Genomic DNA, 22,931 nt, shown 5'->3' with positions numbered 1-22,931 from the left:
CCCCTCCCAGACACAGTTGCACTAAACAACACAAGATACACAGAGCTGACAACTGGTTGCAGACCCTGTGCCTGCAGCATAGATCCCCAGCTGCCGCAGAAGCAGCCAGAAGCCCTGGGCTAAGGGCTGCTGCCCACGGTGACCATAGAGCCCCGCAGGGGCTGGAGAGAGAGCATCTCTCAACCCCCCAGCTGATGGCCGCCATGGAGGACCCGGCAATTTCGACGTTGCGGGACCCGGATCGTCTACACGGTCCCTACTTCGACGTTGAACGTCGAAGTAGGGCGCTATTCCTATCTCCTCATGAGGTTAGCGACTTCGACGTCTCGCCGCCTAACGTCGAAGTTGGTGCCGCTACTTCGAAGTAGCGTGCACGTGTAGACGCAGCTAAGGTGGACAAAGATTAAACATCCAGACAGAGTATTTTATGGAGCTAGTTAGAGACTGAGCCAGGCGGTGTGTGAGTTGCCTTCCTGGCTTGTCCTGGTGGTGTGGATAATGATAACTTTCAACCCAGGGTAAGACACCAGATAACGTTGAGAAAAGAAATTGTGTGTTTGGATGCAAGGCAGTCTACACCAAAAAATAAAAAGAAATAGATCCAACAAAGAAACATCCACCATGGACAAACCTCAAGAGACTTTTCACTTTCTTAATGTCTTTCACCTAGGAGGACTTGCTTCACTTTGCAGTTGGCCCCAGGTGATTGTCCCTAGGTTGGCCTAGCTCAGATGTCAATGCCCTCAATGCAAATCCCAGCCAGGTCCTTGCTGTTAAAGCATCTGTCAGTCTGTGTCTGGTTGTGTGTCCAGTTCTTTGAATTGTGACACTCAGATTCTTTCTCAGTCAGTTGTGTCAATTGCAGGAGAACTTCTCTGTCCTTGGGATGAATTGTGGGAAGGCATTGGAGGACTGTCAGCACTTGAGTCAGATAATTTAGCTTGCACCACCCCTGCAAAGTGGGTGTGTGCCAGCCCAAGTTAAACCAGAGCCTGGGTTCTAACCGATCCTCCTAGCTGGGGCAGCTAGCCTGGGCCTGAAGTGCCTCCATGTCATAGAATCATAGACTCCGAGGGCTGAAAGGGACCTCAGGAGGTCATCCAGTCCAGCCCTCTGCCTAAAGCAGAACCAACCCCAACTAAATCATCCCAGCCAGGGCTTTGTCAAGCTGGGACTTAAAAACCTCTAGGGATGGAGATTCCACCACTTCCCTAGGTAACTCATTCCAGTGGTTCACCACCCTCCTGGTGAAATAGTTTTTCCTAATATCCAGCCAACTCCTCTAGCACTGTCCAGGACAGAGGTTTTGCTGTGTGTGGATGTGGAGGATACTGGGCTCTGTAGAGGACTCATGATGTGGTTGGAGGTGAGGGGGGATGCGTGAGTGGGGCTGTCTGGTGGAGTGGGATACAAATCTGCTTTGCGCAGGGTTCCTGTCTCTTCTCCATCTCTTTGTAGTCTGTCATGGATTCGCTCCTGCTACTAGGCTCTGCCCTTCCATGCCTCCCCCCCGCTTCTCTCTGGGCCTAATCGTTAAAGGGGTTTCTCCCTCGTTTGTCACAGTGGGAAGATTGTGTCCCCCAAATGGAAAACATTCAAAGGCCTGAAGCTGCTGCCGCGTGACAAAATCCGGCTCAACAATGCCATCTGGAGGGCGTGGTACCTGCAGTGTGAGTGGGGCGGGCGCCTGGCTCTGCAGTCTCCCCAGAGGGCACCCCTGCCACGCCAGAGGGGCTGCTCAGTCGCTGGCGCTCTGTGCTGAGTGGTTGCGGCAATGCCACTTTCAGGGCAGCCAGAACCCGCTTTGCTAGGCAGAGCACCACCTGAGAAGGGAAATACACCCTGTCCTGTTCCCTGTCATCCTGCCCAGAGGTCACATCAGAGCCCAGAGCTGGAAAGGTTCTGTGTTCCACACCCCAGGCCAGCCAGGGGCCAGCTCAGAGCTGGGGCCCCCCAGAGGCTAAAAGCCCCATATCCCATTGCATGATCCCCACGGGGGTGCTCCCTGGCAGGTGGCTGAGGAGGCAGTAGCAATGGCAGCTGTTGTTTCCTGTCCCCTGCAGATGTGGAGAGGAGGAAGAACCCCGTGTGCAATTTTGTGACGCCGTTGGAATGCAGCGACGGGGACGACCACCGCAAACCCGAGGTGAGCGCACAGGCCAGGGGGAGGACACTGCAAGGGGTTCCCCCTCACCCAGACGCCAACGGACTTCCTTGTGCCAGGCACGCGGGTTACTTCAGATGTTCTCCCTGCCTTCTCCCCCCTGAGGGCTGCCCCGTTAGTCCTAGGCACCCCTCTCTGCTCCTCCCTCTCCAGCTGGGCTCTTCGTCATTTTTCATTCAGAGTGTCTCTTGACAGAAGTTTGGGTTTTCCACGGAATGGAATTTTCCTCAAGACGTCTTTGCTTTGCAGAGAGAATAACAAGACATCCTGTGGCACCTTATAAACTAACATATTTTGGAGCATTTGCTTTACAGAGAAATTCCAATTTTTCATTGCAAAATTGAATGCTCCAAAATCAAAATGTCGTGATATGGTAGTGGTGCTGCAATGGTTCATGGGAGCTGTCCCCCCCCCGCCCCCCCGCCAGTCTCCTCAATTGTATGGACTCCCCAACTGGACTATGTCTTCCATACCATGGGCCAGGGGCTCCCATGATGCCCTGCCTCCTGTCTTCAAGAGGGGAGACTGATGCATCATGGGAGTTGTGATTCGTATTCCTCCTGTCCCCAGTTTCCTCTCTGGAGTGGGCTCACCCGTCAGACGTCTCCTGTAAAGCACCATGGCCAGGGATGCCCAGAATGCTCAGCCTCCCTTGACCAAGTGGGGAGATCATGGTGCTCATGGGAAATGTAGTCCAACCAGGAAGGCCGGCTTATAGGAAAGAACAGGAGCACAAGGCAGTCTACTACAGCTCCCATGAGGCACCATGGTAGCATTTTTAATGGAACTTCTGTCATTTTTTTGCTGAGATATTTTGTTTTTTCAATTTCTGCTGAAAAATCTGAATTTTCTGTGGAAATTCCCTTCTTCCCCTCCCTCCATTTCCCAGTTGGCTTTTGCACCACTCTGCCCTTGCCTTGCAGGCTGTGATCATGGAAGGGAAGTACTGGAAGCGCCAGATTGGAGTGGTCATTTGGGAGTATCACAAGTGGAGGACGTACTTCTGCACACAAGTAAGATAAGAGCGCTCACAGCTTCCTCTCCTACATCTCTGGCGGCTCCCCACTGCTCTGAACAGTGCCCGGCAGCTGTGGCACCCAGACCTGCTTCCGTATTCAGCCTCTCTGCTGGCATTACCCTCAAGGGGGAAGTTGGCAGCTGCAAGGTCTGTGTTCTGTGATGTGGTCAGGAGAAAAACTGATCTTCCCACGTAGTGTAAGACTCTTTGAGATCTCTCAGCCCAGTAAGGGGAAGAGAGTACAGAGCAGAGTCCAGGTGCAAAGGCTCTGCCATTATGCCCTGAAGCCTGCGGGTGACTCAGTGCCCAGCCTTGTGCTTGCTTTGGAAGCTGTACTCGATCTGTCTTTTCCCCCCTTCTTCCATCACTAGACAGCTAGCTGTCATCCCTACCTGCCCACAGCCCTCTCTAGAGCTCCTCAGCTGCTGCAGTGCCAAGATGGTGGGACACCCCATCCACGATTCCCCCATGTCTCTCTCAGAGCCCCTCAAATTCTCTCAGGGGTTGAGAACGCACAGGTTGGCTCAGGGAAATCCCAGCCTGCTGAGCATGGGGAGTGCGTGCCAGAGCACATAGCGCCCTGGGCTGATAGGCAGGGCCAGGGGTTGGTTTTAAAGCTCCTGTTTATTTAATGTTTAGGTCCAGAAGAAGAAGGATAAACCTGAGTCGTTATTCACCCAGGTACTGATTCCTTGCTCAGTCCCTACAGCTTGCAGCACCTTCTGCTGGGAGAATCTGGAACAGGGGTAGCCAGCCCAGAGTCATCCCCCCCACCCCCCTATGCCCAGTGTTCCCGCTCTGTTCCCTGTAGCGCCCATGCTGAGAGGAGCTGGGACTGAGGTAGCTGGGAGCTCCCCCAGGGGAGCTGACAGCTTCCTTGAGCCCCTGGGCAAAATGTGGAGGGACGGCTCTGTGCCCCAGAAGGGGTGGGGCCACAGATGAAAGGGCACTGCTAGCGGTACTGAGCACCCGCCATCTCCCACCTGCGGCCCCATATGCCCAGTGTGATTTAAAGGGCCGGGGCGCTGGATGGCACTGTTGCCATAGTAACAGAGGCCAGGGCCCAGGCACAACTGCCCCCTTTCTCTCCCCATCCCCCCACAGCGCCAGGACTTCTGCTCCTGCCTTGGTGTATGGCATTGGCTGCCTAGCTGGGGGGTGTCCACCTGGGCCAGACCAAACTCGAGTGGCACTGCAACCCAGTGCATCAGACTTGAGTTCGGAGGGGTGGGCGGGCGGGATGGGGTCGCAGGCCAGGGCGGTCAGGCTGGGGGGGAAGAGGATGGAGGAGCAGTTGGCAGGGATGCCTGTAGCAAACATGTGCCGCTGCCCCTCCTCTTTAAAAGGCTCTGCATCGCCCCTGCATAAGGTGGATCTGCACCTGTGTTCCCCCTCCATGGTGCACTCAGCTGCATGCTGCCGGGCTGTCCCCTCTTGCGCAGAGACACACATCTCTCCCCCATGCCTGGAGCGTTCTCAGGCTGCGCACTCCCCTGACTGTGCTGTGACATCCCCCAGCAGAGCAGGCGGTCTAGGCAGGCCAGCCTCTCCGCAGGGGTTAACAATAGTGCCATTGTCTCTTGGGAGCAAGCACTTTTATTCATCAGGGAAAAGCATTCCCGAGAAAACAGAGAACCTATCACAGAAGCTGCTCGGGGCTAATGAGCTTACCAGAGTGCACCCAGCTTCAGCCAGGGCATGGGCCAGTGCTCGGTGCTCCAGGCCCCAGCCAGGGGGCTTCTGGTCTCACGGGTTCACAGCAGCTGTGGCTTGGTGCTAGCTCCCCAGGAGTTCGGGTGTGGCTCCTTCCACCCCTTCGGAGACCGTGACTAGGGATCAGCCAAGCGGTGGGAGCGTCCTCAAGGTGCCGCTTCAGAACATTAGCTCGGGGGTGGGGGGGGCAATTTGCCCCATCCCCTGCAAGTGAGATGAGAGAGGCCCTGTGCAGCACATGGCTCTTCCCAGGGGCAGTATGTGTCCTGCCTCCCCATTGAAGGGGTTTTGTCTCCCGCAGGAATCTGGATAGTTTTCATATGCAGCAGCCTCCCAAGGCCCTTCCCTTGATCTCAGCCAGGTTTGGCCCTGGTGCTGCTTGGGGCTGTCCTGTCTGTCACAGGTCCAGGCTCACCATTCTTTCTCTGTCCCCCCCACCCCCGCCATGCCCCTGGGCAGGGAGTGGTCCAGGCTGCCCAGGGCGAGGGGCTGAGTTGCGAGGCAGAGGACACCTGCCCCATGGAGCTCGACCTGGAGAGCCTCATCTCGGACCTGGCCGACACCATCTTCTACAGCCGCAACCCGTATGGGGGGCCCAGCCCCCGTGACCTTGGTGAGCACCGTTCAGCGTCCCTACCAGTGGTTCCCCTCTCAGTGCCCCTTAGGAGCCCCCCAGCAGGCTCCCCTCTCTAGCACTCAGCCCCCTGCCCCCCATAGGTATCTCTCCCCAGTCTGGATTTGGCCTGTCCCCTTCCATTAGAGAGATTTCCTTCTCTCATTTGCACCCGGCTGCTGAAGGTGGCGATTCTTAGTTCCCACCCCGTCTACCCCCCGGTATTTCCGTCCCCGTATCTCTGCCCCTCTTTCTAGGGGCATGACCCTGCCCCCCATGTGGGCCTCCGAGTCCCTGTACCCTGCTTGGCAGTCCAGTGCCCAAGGCAGCAAGGCGTGTGGGGCAGAGCTGTGGGAGGGGCTGGTGCTGTGTCTGACCCCCATCGCTGTGTCTTCCCAGCTCACCAAGGCAACGCAGACATGATCCAGCCCACCCTGACACAGCTGCACCCCAACTTCGGAGAGGATTTCATGGACACCCTGGACCCCATTCATGGTAACGGACACTGGCTGCTACGGCTCCCGGCTGGGGTGAGGGTGGGCAGTCCTGGCTCATGGCGGGTGGGGCATTTCCAAACACCTGGCTGCTTGGCCAGAGAGAATCAGCCAGGTGTCCACTCCCCGCTGCCCTGGGTCAGACCGGGCATCCCTGCCCTGGTGCGCTGCAGCAAACCATTAACGGGCTGGGGGATTGGAAAGCCCTGGAGCTGGTTGCCCAGCTGAGTGCTGCCTGGAGCTGATCTGTTGGGAGCTCAGCTAACTGCACAGCTGCTCTTCCTCACCGACCGACCCACCCATCACACGCTGCTGACCAGGCCTGTCGGTTCCTGCACTGTGGAGGGAGCCGCCCAGCTTCTCCTGGAACCTCGTCCCTGCCGGGCTGGGGCATTGTGTTCTGTGCCTACCATCTTTGCAAAGGAGGCTTAAGGACCTCCCTGCCCTGAAGGAGAGGTCCCTGTTCTCTGTGCCCCAGGGCAGCTATCCCAGTCAGCACAGGGCCTTTCTCTGGGGGGTGCCAGGTCTGAGCCAGCCCCAGGGCAGAGCAGTGGTTGGCTCACGGTAGGATATGGACGCACGGGGCTTTTCCTCTCTCGGGGTAGGGGGAGGGGACTGGCTGACTCTTGAGGCAGGGAATGGGTTCTGGCCCCACCAGCCTTGCGCTGTCTGACGGGCTTAGCAAAGGGAAATGGTAAGGAGATGGTGAAGTGACTGCAGCCAGAGCGGCCCCTGCTGCCTGGGACACACCAGCGGAACCTCCTGCTGCAGGATCTTGGCAAGCTCCCCAGGGCCCTGTGTGGAGGAGCCTTATCTCGTCTCTTTCTGTCTCTCTCCTCCCTCCTTGCTTGGACCCAGCAGGTGGCCCAGCCAGCTCTCCCTTGGGGGCCACCAGCCCCAGCCTTCAGCGGCTCAGCTGCGTCTCCTCTGTTGCCTCTAGTTCCTCTGACTCCCTGAAACTCTTCCTGTCTGTCACTCACCTAGCTGCTGCCAAGAAAGGTACAGAGTGGGCCTCCCGGTTTGCTCCACCTGCTGCCCTGCCAGGGTCTGGGCCCAGACGCTGTCCTGGATGGCCACAACCCATGTGCCAACTGTCCGCATCATGAATGCCAAGGGGCAGCCAGTTCCCAGCATGCCTCACTGAAGTGCCTCAGATCAAATTGGAGCAGTGTATGCTGGGATACGTAGTGTATCCAGGCCATCTTCCCATATGCGAGATGAGGTTATGGGCCCATAATTTCATCCAGGGGTTTGTCCATATGCCCAGAGCTACCGGCACACACCCAACACACAGGGGACACCTGCTGCCCCAGCTCTGTGCACCAGGGACTCTTGTGTACCCTCCAGTCACCCAGCTCCGCAGATGCCCCTCTGCCAGGCACTCTCTAGGGTGTGGAGGGCACGGGGCAATGCCCCCAGTGTCCCCAGGCGTAGGGCTCCAGGCAGTCCCCACCCACTCCCTGCCTGTATTCTGCCCCCTTCTCACCCTGTCACCTGAGCCACACGAGCCGGGGGCTATGGGAGTCTGGTGGGGGGCCGCAGCAGAGGTCAGCCCCCGTCCTGCACTCACCACGGCAGCAGGAGTTGGGGCGGCCTGGCAGCTTTTTCCACTCTGCCCCACTGCCCTCTGCCAGCCCGCTGCACCCCACTTTACTGCAGCAGCCTGGCCACAGCAAAGCCAAGCACTGTGGGCCAAGCGAGGGCAGCAGGGTGGAGCAGAGCTGGCTGCAGGCTCACTCTGGCTCCTGCCGCCGGGGTGAGCGTGGGGGTGAGGGGCCAGGCCCTCCTGCCAGACAATCCCCTGAGCTGCTGTGGGACCCAGCCATAGGATGGTTGAGGCAGCTGCTGTGGGGCCCCCTGAAGTGCAGGGCCTGGGGCAGCTGCCCTGATCTGTCCTGTTGGCAGGATGGCTCTGCCTCAAGTCCCAGCCTGGAGCCCCCTGCTAGCCCAGACCTGAGCTCTCCACACCCAGCGCCGCCAATGCCCCTCGATCCTGACCCACAGCCTGGCCTTGAGCTCCCCCTGACCCAGTTCTGCCTGTGCCCCTCAGTCCTGACCCATAGGCTCCACTTGGGATCTGAGACCTGGGACCCTCTGCCTACGTCTCTCAGGCCTGACCCACAGCCCAGCCCTGGGCCCCTCAGCTCGGATCTCCATAGCTGCCCTTCGTACAGTGTGGGCTGTAATCACGCACATCAGACCATGGTGTATCCGCTGTGACGTATCCGGGCGCATTTTGTGCTCTCGCCCTTGCTCGCCGTCTCTCTGCTCCCGTTGGCCTTTCTTCTTGCTACCGCACAGTTCACACTCTCCCTTTCCCTTCACAGAGCTCTTTGCTTCCTGTCGCCCTCAGCCGGGGACACAGGTGAGTAGCACTTAGCAGCTGCCCTCTGACTTCTCAGCTGGCACCACCTTGCAGCCCATGCTGCTGCTCCGGGGACGGGGAACCTTTTTGGGGTTGGGGGCTACATGAGTGAGAAGCAACCCCTGCTCCCCAAGAAAAAAAAGCTTCATTGCCTGGCACACCAGCACCAGAGCCTAGTTCATTCAGTGGGCCCCTTGGGCTGGTATGTGAGAGGATCAAGGTGTTCAGTGTGGGAGTAGGCTGCCAGGTAGTGGGCTTGGGGTGTGGAGCCTGGGGGGGAGGGAGGGTGCAGGAATGAACTGGGGAGGCGATCAGGGCAGATGTGGAATGGGGGAGGGTGATTGGGGTGGTAGTGGGGTGCAGATGTGGGCTGCGGGTTGGGAGTCTGAGTGGGGGGGTGCAGGTCTGGAAGGCGGGGTCAGGGTGGGGCGAGGAGTCTGGAAGTGACATGGCAGGAGCAGGGTTTGGGGGGGGTGTGGGCGTGAGGGGGCGCAGGAGCATTCTGGGGTGCAGAGTCTGGGTGACGGTGCATTTACCTGCTTACCCCTGCATGCACATGGCTCTGCACCCTCCCCATGCTGCTCCCAGGCACTGCCTTACATTGCTCTGATTGGCTGGGATTCCAGCCAGTCAGAGCATTGGAACGAAGCTTCTGGGTAGTTCTGCTCCCCCTCCACTTTCCCAGGTGGGGGACCAGCAGGAGCCACTTCCTGGCCCCCAGGCAGGGTCCCTGGGCTGGATCCAGCCCCAGCTTGCCTGATGTGGCCCGCGAGGCTCGGGGCTCCTAGCCCTCCACCCCACTGCGAGCCAGATGCTGGAGAGGGGAGTCCCAAGCCTCAGGGTCCAGAGCCAGACGAGCCGAGGTCCAGGTCCGGAGCCCAAGCTGGGCTCTTCCCTCCCCTGCTCTACTTCACTGCCAGGTTTGTGACCTCCTTGCTGGGGTCACAGCGTCCCCTGCTGGGTGGGTAAACCTGGGCAGTGAGGGCCCTTCCCCTGGCTTGGGATCACAGCGCCCCCTGCTGGGCAGGCAAGGTGGGGCAGTGAAGGCCCTTCCCCCAGCTTGGGGTCACAGCGCCCCCTGCTGACTCTCTCACGCGATGGTCACCTGTTCTCTTTCCTCTGGGGCACGGGCATTGGTCCCTCTAGGCAGATGGGGCCCTGGGCTGGAAGGACCTTTGGCTGACCCGGTGTGGCTGTTCTTATGTTCTCTCCCCAGGCTTCCACGCCGCTGCCAGCTGCTACCCCGCTGAGTGCTCTGTCCAGCACTTGTGACCCTGAGCTGCCTGTCCCTGGCGATCCCCTCACCCCTCTTCCCTTCCCCCTGGAGCTGGAGCCCCTCACGCCCCTGAACGAGCACCAGACCTTCCTGCCACTTTTCCCCACCTCCCCCGTGCGGGTCAGCCCCCCTGCCCTCGGCCCTCCTGTGCAGCACTCCCAGCCTGCCCTCCTCTTCTCCCTCGTCACCCCCACAGCCGCTGAAAAGCCCCCTTCCCCCACCCCCGTCAGGGAAGCCCAACACCCTCCTTCCCCTGGGGGCACCTTTGCTGTGCCTGTGTCTGGCCCCCCACCCAAGGGGGACAGGTCCCGGCAGCTGCAGCACATTGCCCCAGTGCCCCCCTCGGCATCCTCCAGTTCCTTCCTCACCCACCTGCTCATAGCCGGTACGTGGCTGTCGGGCAGTGGGGAGCGGCTGGCATGGGGGGCGGCTGTTGAGGGATGAGGGGAAGTGGGTGCAGGGCAGAGGGGTGTCTGAGTGGGCATAGGGGACGTTGGTCGGCAGGGGGGCAGGTGGGGCTGTGTGTGCAGGGCAGAGAAACTGGTCATGCACCCAGCGTGCTGCCTGGAGAAGGGTGGGTATGGGGGAATTGCTGGTGGGGTCTAGGTGCAGCTCATTGCTGGGGGCATGGGGGACCAGGCACATGGGTGGAGCTGACCACGATGGTTATTGCTGGGGAGGACTGCTGGTGGGAGAAGAGGGAAGTTACTGGGGGGAGAAGGGGTGGGGGCTTCCCCCGGGCAGGGGAGCCTCTCCCAGGGTGCCGGGCTGGAGAAGCGCTGCCCCAGGTGGCTACCTAGGAGCTGGGACCTTTGTGGCAGTGCCTTAGTCCTCTGCCCACTTCCCTCTGCCCCCAGGTCCATCTCCGCAGCCCCTCATGTCAGCTAGCTACTCTTCCCAGGTGAGAGCACGCCCCCTGCTGGGGAGGGCAGGGCTGGGCAGCTGTAAGCTCCTCCCACTCCTGTGTCCTAGGGCCCCCTGCTGGGGAGGTCAGGGCTGGGCAGCTGTAAGCTCCTCCCACTCCTGTGTCCTAGGGCCCCCTGCTGGGGAGGGCAGGGCAGGGCTGGGCTGCTGTAAGCTCCTCCCACTCCTGTGTCCCAGTACCCCCTGCCGGGGAGGGTGGGGCTGGGCAGCTGTAAGCTCCTCCCACTCCCATGTCCCAGTGCCCCCTGTGAAACTATGAAGTTAAATCCACCCAGGTGTCACACCACTAACGCTGCTGGGGTCAGGGCTGCCCCAGTGCTCCTAGCTGGGCAGGTTTCTGGCCTCTCCTGCTGACGCCTTCCTCCTCTCTTCCCTCTAGGTGTGCACCCCTCTGGAGCCCCCCGTAGGCATCCTCCTGATGGGGAAGCCCACCCACCCGTGCCCTGCCACCGCCCCCTTGGGAACTGGTAAGAATCACTGCCTGGGGCAGGGCAGATGGGTGATGGGGCTGGGGAAGGGCTCAGGGTGGTGGTCGGCTCATCAGAGGGATCTGGGGAATGGAGCTTGGTGGGTGTGTGGTGGCTGGGGCGAGGGTGTGCTGAGGGTATGGCAGGGCAGAGGCAGTGGGGGTGTAAGGGGCCAGCCTGGGGATCCAGGGAGAGAGAAGGGGGGTTGTCTTGGGGGATGAGGAACATGGCTTGGACTGTGTGGCTGGCTAATGGGGGTGATGGCAAGGTGGGGACTGGCTGTGGGATGGGGGATGGGAAGGCGGGGACTGACTGAAGGATCAGGGGGTAGGTGGGGGCTGGCTGCAGGATCAGGGGAGGTGGGAAGGTGGGGGCCGGCTGTGGGATGAGGGGGGTGGGAAGGCAGGGGCAGGCTGCAGGATCGAGGGGGACAGGAAGGCAGGAGCTGGCTGCGGGATGGGAGGCAGGAAGGTGGGGGCTGGCTGCAGGATGAGGGGGACAGGAAGGCAGCGGCTGGTTGCAGGATCGGGGGGCAGGTGTGGCAAGGCAGGGGCCAGCTGCGGGATGGGGGAAGGGAAGGCGGGAGCCGATTGTGGGATCGGGGGAGGGCAGGAAGGTGGGGGCCAGCTGTGGGATGAGGGGGCAGGAAGGTGGGGGCCAGCTGCAGGATCAGGGGAGGCGGGAAGGTGGAGGCCGGCTGTGGGATCAGGGGGGTGGGAAGGCGGGAGCCGGCTGCGGGATGGGAGGTGGGAAGGCGGGGGCCAGCTGCGGGATGAGGGCGGACAGGAAGGCAGGGACTGGTTGCAGGGTTGGGGGGCAGGGGTGGGAAGGGGGACGGGAAGGTGGGGGCCAGTTGCGGGATGGGGGACGGGAAGACGGGGGATGGCTGTGGGACCGAGGGGGGATGGGAAGGTGGGGGCTGGCTGTGGGATCGGAGGGGGAGGAAGGTGGGGGACAGGAAGGCAGGGGCCAGCTGTAGGACCAAGGGGGGATGGGAAGGCAGGGGCCGGCTGCGGGATTTGGGGGGGGGGGGGGCAGAAAGGTGGGGGATGGGAAAGTGAGGGCTGGCTGTGGGATTGGGGGGGATGGGAAGGCGGGGCCTGGCTGTGGGGGCAGGGGCCGGCTGCGGGATGGGGGGGCAGGAAGGTGGGGGACAGGAAGGCGAGGGCTGGCTGTGGGATCGGGGGGACGGGAAGGTGGGGGCCGGCTGTGGCATCAAGGGGGGGATGGGAAGGTGGGGGCTGGCCGCAGGATCTGGGGGTGGGGGGGCAGGAATACGGGGCCAGGCTGTCAGATCAGGGGGACGGGAAGGTGGGGACTGGCTATGGGATAGGGGATGGGAAGGCGGGGGACGCGGGATGGTGGGCACAGGCGTGGGTGCCAGGCGGCATGTACCTTGACCAGGTGGTGGGTCACTGGTTGGGCCCTGGGGTGCTCTGAGGGAAGAAGAAGGTGGGGGCTGGCAGGAGGAGACTGCAGCTTTAGGCTCCTCCCATGGCGAGGGTGGGGCTCAAGAGATCTGAGCATCACTGATCCCCCAGGGCCAATGTGGGGCTGGGCTGTGGCTGGGACCCTCTGGTGCAGGGAACCCCTGGAGCGGGGCTGGGGGCAGCCCTGCCAGCAGTGCAGGGTGGGACACACACACTACGTCTGACCAGGCCCTCCAGCGTGAGCCCACCGCCCTCTCCATCTCTTTGGCGTCCCCAGATGCCCAGGCCCAGGCCCGAGCCGAGCGCAGGGGACCCCGTGCTCCCCACCAGCCCTGCCGCCGCCCTGGCACCAAGGTAACACGGGCCCTTGTCACCCCGCCCTGGGAGCCAGGCTGCTGCAGGGGGAGGCGGGGCTCAGCAGAGGGGACTGTCTGTCCGCAGCCTCAGGGAGTGCTGGGCTGCTGGGAGTGAGGTGGGGGCTTGGCGGGGCACTGTCCTCTCCCCGTGCCCCAGCCAGGGGTGCCGTGCCGTGGCGGGTGCTGCGCCTGGGCTGGATGCTTCTGGCTCTGCGCTGCTGGAGAGGGGCCTGTCCTGTCCTGCCTGTCCTGTCCCAGGGGTGGCGCTCAGAGCCTGTGTGTGGACTTGTCGCTTGCCCTGCAGGGCCCCGCCGGCTCCACCTCTGCCGACCAGGCCCGGCGCATGAACATCAGCTGCGCCTTCAACGCTCTCGCCAGCCTGGTGCTGCCGGGCTCTGCCCAGCCCAGTGTCAAGGTACATGCCGCCTGGCACCCACACCCGTGCCCACCATCCCGGCCCTGCAGCTCCCGCTCCCCTCCGCTGGTCGGCCCTGTCGCCCCCACCTAAGGGTGCGGGGACCCCCTGAGAAATGGTCCTCCCCGTCTCTCCTTTGCTGTGCTGGCCCAGTCCCTCTTCCGCGCCAGTCTCTGCGTCCACCCCCGGCTCCTCCCTCTCTGCCCACCCCGGCCTGCGCTCTACCCGCGCTGGCTCCCCTGGTGCCTGCTGCTGTGTCTCGCCCACCGCCTGTCTCCCCAGCTCAGCAAGGCCATGCTGCTGCAGAGGACCGCGGTGTATGTGGGTCGGCTGCAGCAGGAGCGCCGGCAGGTGCAGGAGATGGCCCAGCGCCTGCGGGGCGAGATTGAGGAGCTGAGCGCTGCCATTGGGTACGGGCGGGGAAGGGGCGGGACTAGATCACTGCTATTGGGAGGGGGCGGGACTAGGTCATTGCTATTGGGTACAGGCGGGGAAGGGGCAGGACTAGATCACTGCTATTGGGAGGGGGCGGGACTAGGTCATTGCTATTGGGTACAGGCGGGGAGGGGGCGGGACTAGATCACTGTTATTGGGAGGGGGCGGGACTAGGTCATTGCTATTGGGTACGGGCAGGGAAGGGGCAGGACTAGATCACTGCTATTGGGAGGGGGCGGGACTAGGTCATTGCTATTGGGTACAGGTGGGGAAGGGGCGGGAGTAGATCACTGCTATTGGGAGGGGGCGGGACTAGGTCATTGCTATTGGGTACAGGCGGGGAAGGGGCAGGACTAGATCACTGCTATTGGGAGGGGGCGGGACTAGGTCATTGCTATTGGGTACGGGCAGGGAAGGGGCGGGACTAGATCACTGCTATTGGGAGGGGGCGGGACTAGGTCATTGCTATTGGGTACAGGCGGGGAAGGGGCAGGACTAGATCACTGCTATTGGGAGGGGGCGGGACTAGGTCATTGCTATTGGGTACAGGCGGGGAGGGGGCGGGACTAGATCACTGTTATTGGGAGGGGGCGGGACTAGGTCATTGCTATTGGGTACGGGCAGGGAAGGGGCAGGACTAGATCACTGCTATTGGGAGGGGGCGGGACTAGGTCATTGCTATTGGGTACAGGCGGGGAGGGGGCGGGACTAGATCACTGTTATTGGGAGGGGGCGGGACTAGGTCATTGCTATTGGGTACGGGCAGGGAAGGGGCAGGACTAGATCACTGCTATTGGGAGGGGGCGGGACTAGGTCATTGCTATTGGGTACAGGTGGGGAAGGGGCGGGAGTAGATCACTGCTATTGGGAGGGGGCGGGACTAGGTCATTGCTATTGGGTACAGGCGGGGAAGGGGCAGGACTAGATCACTGCTATTGGGAGGGGGCGGGACTAGGTCATTGCTATTGGGTACGGGCAGGGAAGGGGCGGGACTAGATCACTGCTATTGGGAGGGGGCGGGACTAGGTCATTGCTATTGGGTACAGGCGGGGAAGGGGCAGGACTAGATCACTGCTATTGGGAGGGGGCGGGACTAGGTCATTGCTATTGGGTACGGGCAGGGAAGGGGCGGGACTAGATCACTGCTATTGGGAGGGGGCGGGGCTAGGTCATTGCTATTGGGTACAGGCGGGGAGGGGGCAGGACTAGATCACTTATTGGGTGAGTGCAGAAAAAGGGTGTGGCCTTTGGGGTATTGCCAAGGGGCTGGGCACTGCCATTGGGTGAGTGCCAGGAGGGGGCAGGGCAGTGCCTGGACTGGTTTTCCCTTCCACCCCTCTGCCCCAGGGAGTTCCAGCGCCAGCTGCCCCCCAGCGGGGCCCCGGTGGCGCCGCCGCGCTCGGACCGCACGGCCCAGCTGTATGACGACTACGTGCGCCAGCGCACCCTGCAGAACTGGCGCTTCTGGCTCGTATCCACTGCCCTGGCTGGGCCGCTGACCCCGAGGGGCAGGGCCGGTGTGGTGCCCTCGCCGGGAGGGGCAGGGCTAACTAGCGCAGGGGTTTCCAGGAGCGAAGTTGGGCACGTCTGCAGGCGGAGAGTCCCACCTGGGATAGGGCGGCCAGGGTGGTGCTGGTTCCCCCCCTCCACGGGAGGGGCTGCAGTGGGCTCGAGGTGGGTTCTCCTTAACGCTGGTGTCTGCAGTTCAGCCTGCTCATCAAGCCGCTGTTCGAGAGCTACCGGGGGGCAGTGAGCACCAGCACTGCCAAGGAGTTCTGCCAGTCGGTGCTGGACTGGCTGGAGCAGCACTGCACCCTGCCCCTGCTGCGCCCTGGTACGTCCCCCCTCCGCTCCTCCCCACCCTGCCCAGCAGCCCCACCCCAGGCAAGGGGAATTCCAGCCTTGTAAGGAGCTCCTGTGCCCTCCCCCAGCCTTCAAGTGGGCACTCATTCGTTCTGCCCGTCCGACGTGGTGCCCTGATCCACAGGGCTCATAGAGAGGGGACAGCTCATAACCCAGGTCAGAGCCAGTCGGGTCCCAGGAATCCAGGATCTAGACACCTCTCTGCTCTAACCACTAGAGCCCACTCTCCTCCCAGAGTTGGGACTAGATCCCAGGGGTCCTGGCTGCCACTCTGTCTCCACCCTCAGGCCTTGTTGTACCCATTAGACCCTCCCCTGAGGCAGAGCCTGTCGGAGGTGGGCCTCGACAGCGGGGCTCTGAACCCCAAAGGCAGTGGTTGCTTTGGAGTGTGCCTGGCCTGGACTCGGTGTCAGTCCTGCTCTGCGCTTGCCAAGGGCATTCCCTCCTTGTGCCCCCTACCCTGATCATGGGGCAGGGCTTTCTGAGCTGCTTTTTCTCTCCGGCCGGCCAGGCCTGACTCAGGCTCCCCAGGCAGGCTGCTAGGTGTGTGGGGAAGAATGTGGGCGGGTGGGTGGGTCCCCTCTGGAGCTTGTGCTAACCTCCCCTTCCTCTCACCCTCAGCTATCTCCAGCTCCCTCCTGCAGCTCAGCAAGCTCACGGCCATCCTGACCAAGCCCTCGTGCCTCCCTGAGCAGGCCCTGCAGGCCGTATGCCGTCCCCCGCATGGCAAGGGCCACAGCTAACAGGTCTTGCTGGGTTGTGCCAGGATGTCCCGGCGCCACCCACCTGTGGAGAAGAAGATGGCAGGGCCTCAGGCACCTTTGCATCGTGGGCGGTGCCTTGTCCCACCATGAGCCCCCAAGCACCTGGATAGAGATGGAGGAGGCCACCAGCCAGAACCTGTGGCAGTCCTGGAGACAGGAGGCTGATTAGGCCAGGACTCAGAGCTGGGATCCCCTGTAGCTCCTGTAGAGAGGGTGATCTGCCTGGGGGCTCAGATCTGGGGGTTCCCCTAGAATCCTCTAGTGAGGGGCAGCTGGGGGGATGAGTAGTGGATCCCCCTGAGGTCAGGGGGCTGCTGGAAAGAGAACATGGCTCTGTTTGAGCAGTGGAGCTGTATTAAATGCCCAGCCTGTGGGACTGGCCAGTGCCTGGCATCTCTGTGCAGTGGGGGAAGGGAGGTGGGCTAGGATGGCCCAGCATGACTGGAGCAGCCAAAGAACTTGCCCTCCCCTCTTTGCCCACTGGAGGGCGCTGCAGAGAGCACTGCAGAGGAGAGCTCTGACTGGAGAACACTGCAGAGAGCACTGCAGAGGAGAGCTCTGACCGGAGGGCACTGCAGCACTGCAGAGGAGAGCTCTGACCGGAGGGCACTGCAGAGAGCACTGCAGAGGAGAGCTCTGACTGGAGGGCACTGCAGAGAGCACTGCAGAGGAGAGCTCTGACCAGAGGGCACTGCAGCACTGCTCAGGGGAGCTACACTAGACTAGACTTCGGCTCTCCCCTTATTCTCGGCCAGGGCCTGTCCTAGGAACTGTCAGTGCCCCTGAGATGGGGGCCCAGCTCCTGCATCCTTCCTCCACCCCAACCCTCTCAGCCCTGATCCTGGGCTCCAGGTGACAGCAGTGTCACTGCAGGAGTGATGCCCCTGCAGGAGCAGCTACCCCCCGGGGGAAGTTTGATGGCCCCATTCAGGCCTGCAGGGAGTAGACAAGGAGCTGAGCTCAGTGACTGACGTGGTAACTGCCCAGCCCCAGGGGAATGTGATAGGCTTAGGGTTAGCCCTGGGCTGCTGGGGGGTGCGGCAGGGAGCAGGGCTCGAGCCAGGATGTGGGGGAGCTCCCAGCGGGGTGCACAGCAGGAGCTGGGCTGTGGGGAGCTCCCAGTGGGATGCGACAGGTGGCTGGGCAGAGCCAGGCAGTGCTGATGGGCCCGGCCCCAGAAGGGATGAGTCACTCTGGTCACCCCGTTGTTGCTCTCACTCTCTGGTGAGCGATTCAGCCACAGCTGCTGGTCGCACCAGTTCAGCCTGGGGCCAGCAGTTACCCAGCTCTGAGCCAAGGCTCTCCCAGCCCATGCTGGGGTGCTGAATCCTTCTGCTCCCCACTCATCCAGCTTTGAAGCTCCTTGCCCCTGCAGGCAGGTAACGCCTCCCATCCCTCTGGAGCTTGTTTGCTGGCAGTGCCTTAGGAGTGGGCAGTACCCTCCCTGCTTAGCATCATGGGGTGCCCGTGGTTGAGGGGGTAGGTGGTGGCTGTTTAACCCCAAAGAGCCCAGCCTGGGCCGGGCCTGCCCTCAGCTCAGCCCACGAAGGGGCACGGGGCCAGGCTGAGAGCCAGCTTGCTAGCCCCAACGCCAGCCAGCCATGGCACAAGAGCGTCCTCTGTGTGCTACACCCTGCAGTCCCTGCTGGTGCCCGTTTGCCCTGCCCCAGCGAGCACCCACCCTGGGGCCAGGATGGAGGGAAAAGCCCTCTCCGGCCCCTTCCAGCACTGGATGACTTGTGCACTGTGAGGCAGGGGCTGAGCCTGCCAGACAGGCCTGGGCTGGCGAGTGCTTCTGCCACATGGATTCCTGCTGCCCAGGGTGAGCTGGGGCCCAGCAGCTGAGGGTGGCGGGGGCCGTGTCATGTCTCTGGCCTGTGGAGAAATCCCCACTTCTGCCTGCAGCTGTGGGGGTTGCAGCCGCTCAGCCCACTAACGTTTCCAGCAGTGCAGAATAAACGTTGTGCGCCCCAGGGCGGGGGTGGCTGTGAACCACCAGGAGAAACAGAGGCCGCGAGCCTCAGGGTGACAAAAGAGCATGTGGTCTCCAATGGTGGTTGCTTGTCCCCCATGGCTCCAGAGGGCCTGTGCGCACTGGGGTTGGCGCACTTTTGCCCCATGGCGCATGGGCTTCTCGGAGGAGCCGCTGCCCACTCACGCTGTGGCTCGTGGGCCTCCTGCCTGTCTGGGCCTTGCCCCAGGAACTAGCATTCACCAGAGCTCCAGGGTTCTCCAACAAGCCTTTAATCCGGCATAGGAGCCGCAGCAGCTGATGGGAGGAAACGCAGCTTGATCTAGGGGGGCTAGGAGTGAGGTGGGCAGAGTCTGGGCTTACCCAGCATAGGCCAGGAGCACCCCATACCTCGATCACCAGGAGACCCCCCCATCCCTTCTTCATACAAGTGCAGAGCCATTGTCCAATCGGGAATCCAAGCGAGTGCCGGGGGGGCCTGGGGGCAGCAGGATTCCCCCTTTGTCTGGGTAGCAGAAAGGTGGAGGGCTGGGCTGGCCGGGCCCCTCAGAGGGGGTAGGCATGCCAGAGGCTGCAGGGGAAGGCAGAGAGCGTGGTTAGTCCGCAGGGGCCCTGATCCTGCATCATGCCCCTCCCAGCCTCTCCGCTGGGTCAGGACAGGCTGGCCTGGGTGACAGCTGCTTCCTCACACCGCAGCCGGGCGGGGCTGGAGGAGGCACAGTTACGGGCGACTGGGGGAGAGGCCATGGCTGGGTCCCTGGCAGGTGGTTTTCAGGGATGGCCAGTCTGCAGCAGGGGCAGGGCAAGCTCTCGCGCTCCACTCAGGCTGCCTAGTGCGGGGCTCTGAGGCCCCCGGCAGGGCAGGGAGGGGGCAAGTCCCAGCTCAGAGAAGTTCCAGGGGCTGCGGGTGGTGGGGGGTATTAGTGACAAGCCTCTCAATGGTACCGCTAGGCACCAATGGTACTGACCTGGGACTCGCTGGGTAGGTTTCAGGATTAATACCCCAGGGAGGTGCTGGGAGCTGCAGGACCAGGCTCTCTGCAAACTCTGGCCTGGGTTCCTTTCTCCCTCCCCTTGAAGTTGGGAAGGGGCTGGAGCCTGAGCCTGCGCTGGGGGGTGGCACGGCCAGAGCCCTGCAGTGACTGCATGGAGAACCCAGGCTTCCCTCAGGGCTACAAGCCTGACCCATCGCCCTGGAAAGGTCCCCACACCAACCAGTACATGAAGCTGGGGTCTCCCTCGTGCTCCAGCAGTGTCTCCCGCACGACGACAGGGGGGTTCAGCCCCAGGGACTCCGCCCGCTCCCAGCGTTGCAGCCGGGTGATCCCTGCCAGCGAGAGAGCGAAGGGTTAATGGGAGGGATGACAGGCGGGGGTGGGAAGCCATGAACACCCCCTCCCCACCCCATGGTGGGCAGCAGGCTTGGCCTGGGGCAGGGTGGATGGAAATGGTACCCCCCAAACAAACTGATGGTGGGGGCAACCCTGGGACGATGAGCCGTTGTGGGGCAGTGCTACCTCTTCCCCCTTCCCTGGGGGGAGCCTCGGAGAAGGGGACCAGGGAGGGGCCTGGCTCATGGAGGTCCCGAAAGGACAATGGGCTCCCCCAGGACTGAGTGCCCGATGCCTGTTCCCAGCAGGGAGAGCCCAGGAGTTCGACACAGGGCCAGGGCCCAGCCTTAGGGGAGCCAGAGCCAAAAAGGCTTCCTCTGCTGCTCGGCTGGCCAGGCCCAGCTGTGACCTTTGCTGCTAGGAGCTCCGCTCTGGCTGGAAAGGCTGCCCCTGCCACTGGCTGGGCTGCCTGGGGCACTGGAGAGGGGGACAGTCTCTGAGCAGGGGTCTGGCTCAGGTGGGCCGAACTCTGCAGAGCAGGAGCCCCGAGGTGGGGACGCGGAGGCGCAAAGGAGCAGCGGGAGCCCTTGGGGACGGGTGGGACCCCCTCGAGGTCAGATGCACGGAGTGTCTGCCAAGGGACTGCTTCACCAGGCTGTGGATGGAGGCTGGCTCTGATCTAGCCACAGGCATGTGGGCAGGGTTGGGTCAGGAGGGCAGGGAAGAGGATGTGGAGCCTTTCTTCTGTGGAGGTGCCAACTCAGACCCCGTCCTCCCCCGGAGTTCAGGTCCCCTGTGCAGTTCGGTAGCAGTGTGGAAGGTGGTGTGGCGTTTATTGCCAATGTCCCAGGCTCCCATTGTGTCCTCCACTGTACGGCCCTGTCGGCTACCCGGGGATGGGGAAGGGAGCAGCCCTGGAGGGTGGGGTGACCAGGATCATTCAGGGACTTCCCTCCATGCTTCCCCAAAAGGGGCCAAATGGTGAGCAGGTCCAGCAGCTCCCCAGGAGGAGCTGGCCGGCCTCAGGGAGAGGCCCTGAGTGGGCCACACTGGTGTGGGGGCAGACCTGTCACAGGTGGGGGGCAGGAAGGCGGCAGGACGCTGCAGTTCGGGGAGAAGGGTTGGGCTGAGCAGGTCAGGAAGGAAGGGGCAGGGAAGGTGGGGGTGGGATGGGACAGGGCTGCTGTGGGGGTGGGGGAGGGGGAAAGGGCAGGCCTGTCATAGGTGGGGCTCTCACCAGTGCAGGGCCCATACTCCCAGTGGAGGTCAAACTGTCTGAGCATTTCCAGTTGGTCTGGCTCCAGGGAGCTGCTTGCAGGGGGATCAGCTGGAGCTGGCACTGCCTCTGAGCAGGAAAGGGGGACAAGCAGCTCTACGTCACTGTGGAAATAGGGCCAGCGCCAGCCCTGCCCCAGCACATGCCCCAGCCCTGCCCAGTGCGTACTGGAGTCCCTGGGCCAGGACCCCACAGCTTGCCCCAGTGACCCTGGACCTTGGCACTCCTTCCCTCCCCCTGCTGTCCACCCAGGACACACAGCCCAGAACCAGCACTACCCCGCCCATACCCCATTCTGCCCTTCTGCACCCCCCAGCTTCTGAGCCCAACCCCGGCTCAGCCCAGCTGTGCCATCCTGGGGTATGAGCCCCTCCTCTGGGGACCCTGCCCCTGCAGGGGCCAGGAATTCACCTGGCTGCAGGCTCCCTTCCTTGGTGTCAGGGGCCTGTTGCTGCTTCTTCACCACCTGGAAGGAGTCGGTGATGAGGCGTTTCCTGCCCATGGCTCCCAGCTGCAGGTGGGAAAAGAAGAATGGTCAATGGGGGGGCTGCTCTGCAGATAGACCCTTGGAGGCAAAACTAGTGACCATGACCTGGAACCACCCCGAGGTAGTCCCCACTCTAACCACTGTACACAGCTTCCATCCCCCAGCTGGAGAGAGCCCAGACTGCCCAAGGCCTGGCACCTTCCCTGGCTCTAACCACTGCACCCAGCTTCCCTCCCAGCTGGGACAGAACCCAGGCATTCTGCCCACCGCCAACCACTGCACGCAGCTTCCCCCCGCTCAGCTAGGAACAATCTCAGGCGTTCTGCTCCCGCCCCACCCCCCCGGCTCTAACCACTGCACCCAGCTTCCCCCCACCACAGTGGGGATAGAACCCAGGTGTTCTGCTCCCACATCTCCTAATCACTGCACCCAGCTTCCCCCAGCGCAGTGGGATAGAACCCAGGCATTCTGCACCCCCCCCCATCTCTAATCACTGCACCCAGCTTCCCCCAGCGCAGTGGGGATAGAACCCAGGCATTCTGCACCCCCCCCATCTCTAATCACTGCACCCAGCTTCCCCCAGCGCAGTGGGGATAGAACCCAGACATTCTGCACCCGCCCCCCATCTCCTAATCACTGCACCCAGCTTCCCCCAGCGCAGTGGGGATAGAACCCAGGCATTCTGCACCCCCCCCCACCCATCTCTAATCACTGCACCCAGCTTCCCCCAGCGCAGTCGGGATAAAACCCAGGCATTCTGCACCCGCCCCCCATCTCTAATCACTGCACCCAGCTTCCCAGCACCCCCGGCCAGGATAGAACCCAGGCGTTCTGCCCCCCCACCCGCGCTCTAACCACTGTACCTGTCTCCCCCCCCTGCCGGGATAGAACCCAGGTGTTCTGCCCCCCCCGCGCTCACTGCACCCGACTTCCCCCACCCAGCCGGGAGCGAGCCCGGCCGTGCTGCCCACCCGCTCGAACCACTAGCTCTCACTCCCCCCAGCAGCGGGCGGGGGCACAGAGGCGGCCGGTACCGGGTTCCGGGAGGGAGCCGCCGCTGCGATCGGCGCCAGGACCCGTCACCCGCCCGGTGGGGTCCTGGGCCCCCGCCCGACACAAACAAGGGAGACCCGCCTCCGGGCCAGCTGGCCAATGGGAGTGCGGCTTTCACTTTGCCTTAAAAGGGCCAGAACAGCGAGGCGGGCTGTGGGGGCGCACCACGGGGATGGCAGTGCGGTGGGGGGGACGCGGGACGCACCACGGGGATGGCAGTGCGGGGGGGGGCGTGGGGCGCACCATGGGGATGGCAGTGCGGGGGGGGAAGCGGGACGCACCATGGGGATGGCAGTGTGGGGGGGGGGCGGCGTGGGGCGCACCATGGGGATAGGAGCGCGGGGGGGAAGTGGAGGTGCACTATGGGGAGAGGATCGCGGGGGTGCACCAAGGGGATGGCAGTGCGGGGGGAGGTGGGGGTGCACTATGAGGAGAGGATCGCGGGGGTGCACCATGGGGATGGCAGTGCGGGGGGGGAGTGGGGGTGCACTATGGGGAGAGGATCGCGGGGGTGC

General features: G+C 62.7%; 2 protein-coding genes across 7 annotated transcripts in view; one reads left to right on the top strand and one right to left on the bottom strand.

Annotated features, from left to right (window-relative positions):
• LOC142014039 (MLX-interacting protein-like) overlaps positions 1-16,670 on the top strand; it is a 28,410-nt gene extending 11,740 nt beyond the window's left edge. Inside the window, exons 2-18 of one of the 5 annotated variants that reach the window (XM_074996045.1) lie at positions 1,564-1,670; positions 2,064-2,146; positions 3,088-3,177; positions 3,822-3,863; positions 5,355-5,508; positions 5,908-6,003; positions 6,864-7,001; positions 8,330-8,367; positions 9,584-10,028; positions 10,501-10,544; positions 10,947-11,034; positions 12,742-12,818; positions 13,125-13,235; positions 13,518-13,645; positions 15,018-15,141; positions 15,375-15,504; positions 16,155-16,670. In XM_074996045.1, the coding sequence (XP_074852146.1) occupies positions 1,564-1,670; positions 2,064-2,146; positions 3,088-3,177; positions 3,822-3,863; positions 5,355-5,508; positions 5,908-6,003; positions 6,864-7,001; positions 8,330-8,367; positions 9,584-10,028; positions 10,501-10,544; positions 10,947-11,034; positions 12,742-12,818; positions 13,125-13,235; positions 13,518-13,645; positions 15,018-15,141; positions 15,375-15,504; positions 16,155-16,276 (2,017 nt within the window). In that variant the 3' untranslated portion in view covers positions 16,277-16,670. Of the gene's footprint in view, positions 1-1,563; positions 1,671-2,063; positions 2,147-3,087; positions 3,178-3,821; positions 3,864-5,354; positions 5,509-5,907; positions 6,004-6,860; positions 7,002-8,329; positions 8,368-9,583; positions 10,029-10,500; positions 10,545-10,946; positions 11,035-12,741; positions 12,819-13,124; positions 13,236-13,517; positions 13,646-15,017; positions 15,142-15,374; positions 15,505-16,154 lie in introns of all 5 variants that reach the window. The other 4 variants (XM_074996044.1, XM_074996046.1, XM_074996047.1 and 1 more) reach the window with 4 other exon arrangements.
• A 1,848-nt stretch (positions 16,671-18,518) lies between these two features.
• Positions 18,519-22,483, bottom strand: POLD4 (DNA polymerase delta 4, accessory subunit). Of its 2 annotated transcripts, none has more exons than XM_074996042.1 (5): positions 22,398-22,483; positions 21,288-21,387; positions 20,838-20,945; positions 19,485-19,596; positions 18,519-18,840 (listed from the first exon to the last, which is right to left on the bottom strand). In XM_074996042.1, the coding sequence occupies exons 2-5, from the start codon at positions 21,376-21,378 to the stop codon at positions 18,816-18,818; spliced, it is 336 nt and encodes a 111-aa protein (XP_074852143.1). In that variant the 5' UTR covers positions 21,379-21,387; positions 22,398-22,483; the 3' UTR covers positions 18,519-18,815. The 2 variants fall into 2 exon arrangements, with proteins under 2 accessions (XP_074852143.1, XP_074852144.1); XM_074996043.1 differs by having other exon boundaries at positions 22,335-22,453.
• Between the last annotated feature and the right edge of the window lie 448 nt (positions 22,484-22,931).

Source organism: Carettochelys insculpta, chromosome 6 (assembly GCF_033958435.1).
Source record: "Carettochelys insculpta isolate YL-2023 chromosome 6, ASM3395843v1, whole genome shotgun sequence".
NCBI lineage: Eukaryota > Metazoa > Chordata > Testudines > Carettochelyidae > Carettochelys > Carettochelys insculpta.
This window is presented reverse-complemented; position numbering and strand designations above follow the sequence as displayed.

Bases quoted from the DNA above. Each gene is read 5' to 3' on its own strand.
- POLD4 (XM_074996042.1), bottom strand. From the start codon at position 21,378: ATGGGCAGGAAACGCCTCATCACCGACTCCTTCCAGGTGGTGAAGAAG. The intron at 20,946-21,287 runs GTGAATTCCTGG...TTTCCTGCTCAG, and splicing joins GGAAGGGAGCCTGCAGCCAG to AGGCAGTGCCAGCTCCAGCT. The intron at 19,597-20,837 runs GTGAGAGCCCCA...TCTCGCTGGCAG, and splicing joins GGAGTATGGGCCCTGCACTG to GGATCACCCGGCTGCAACGC.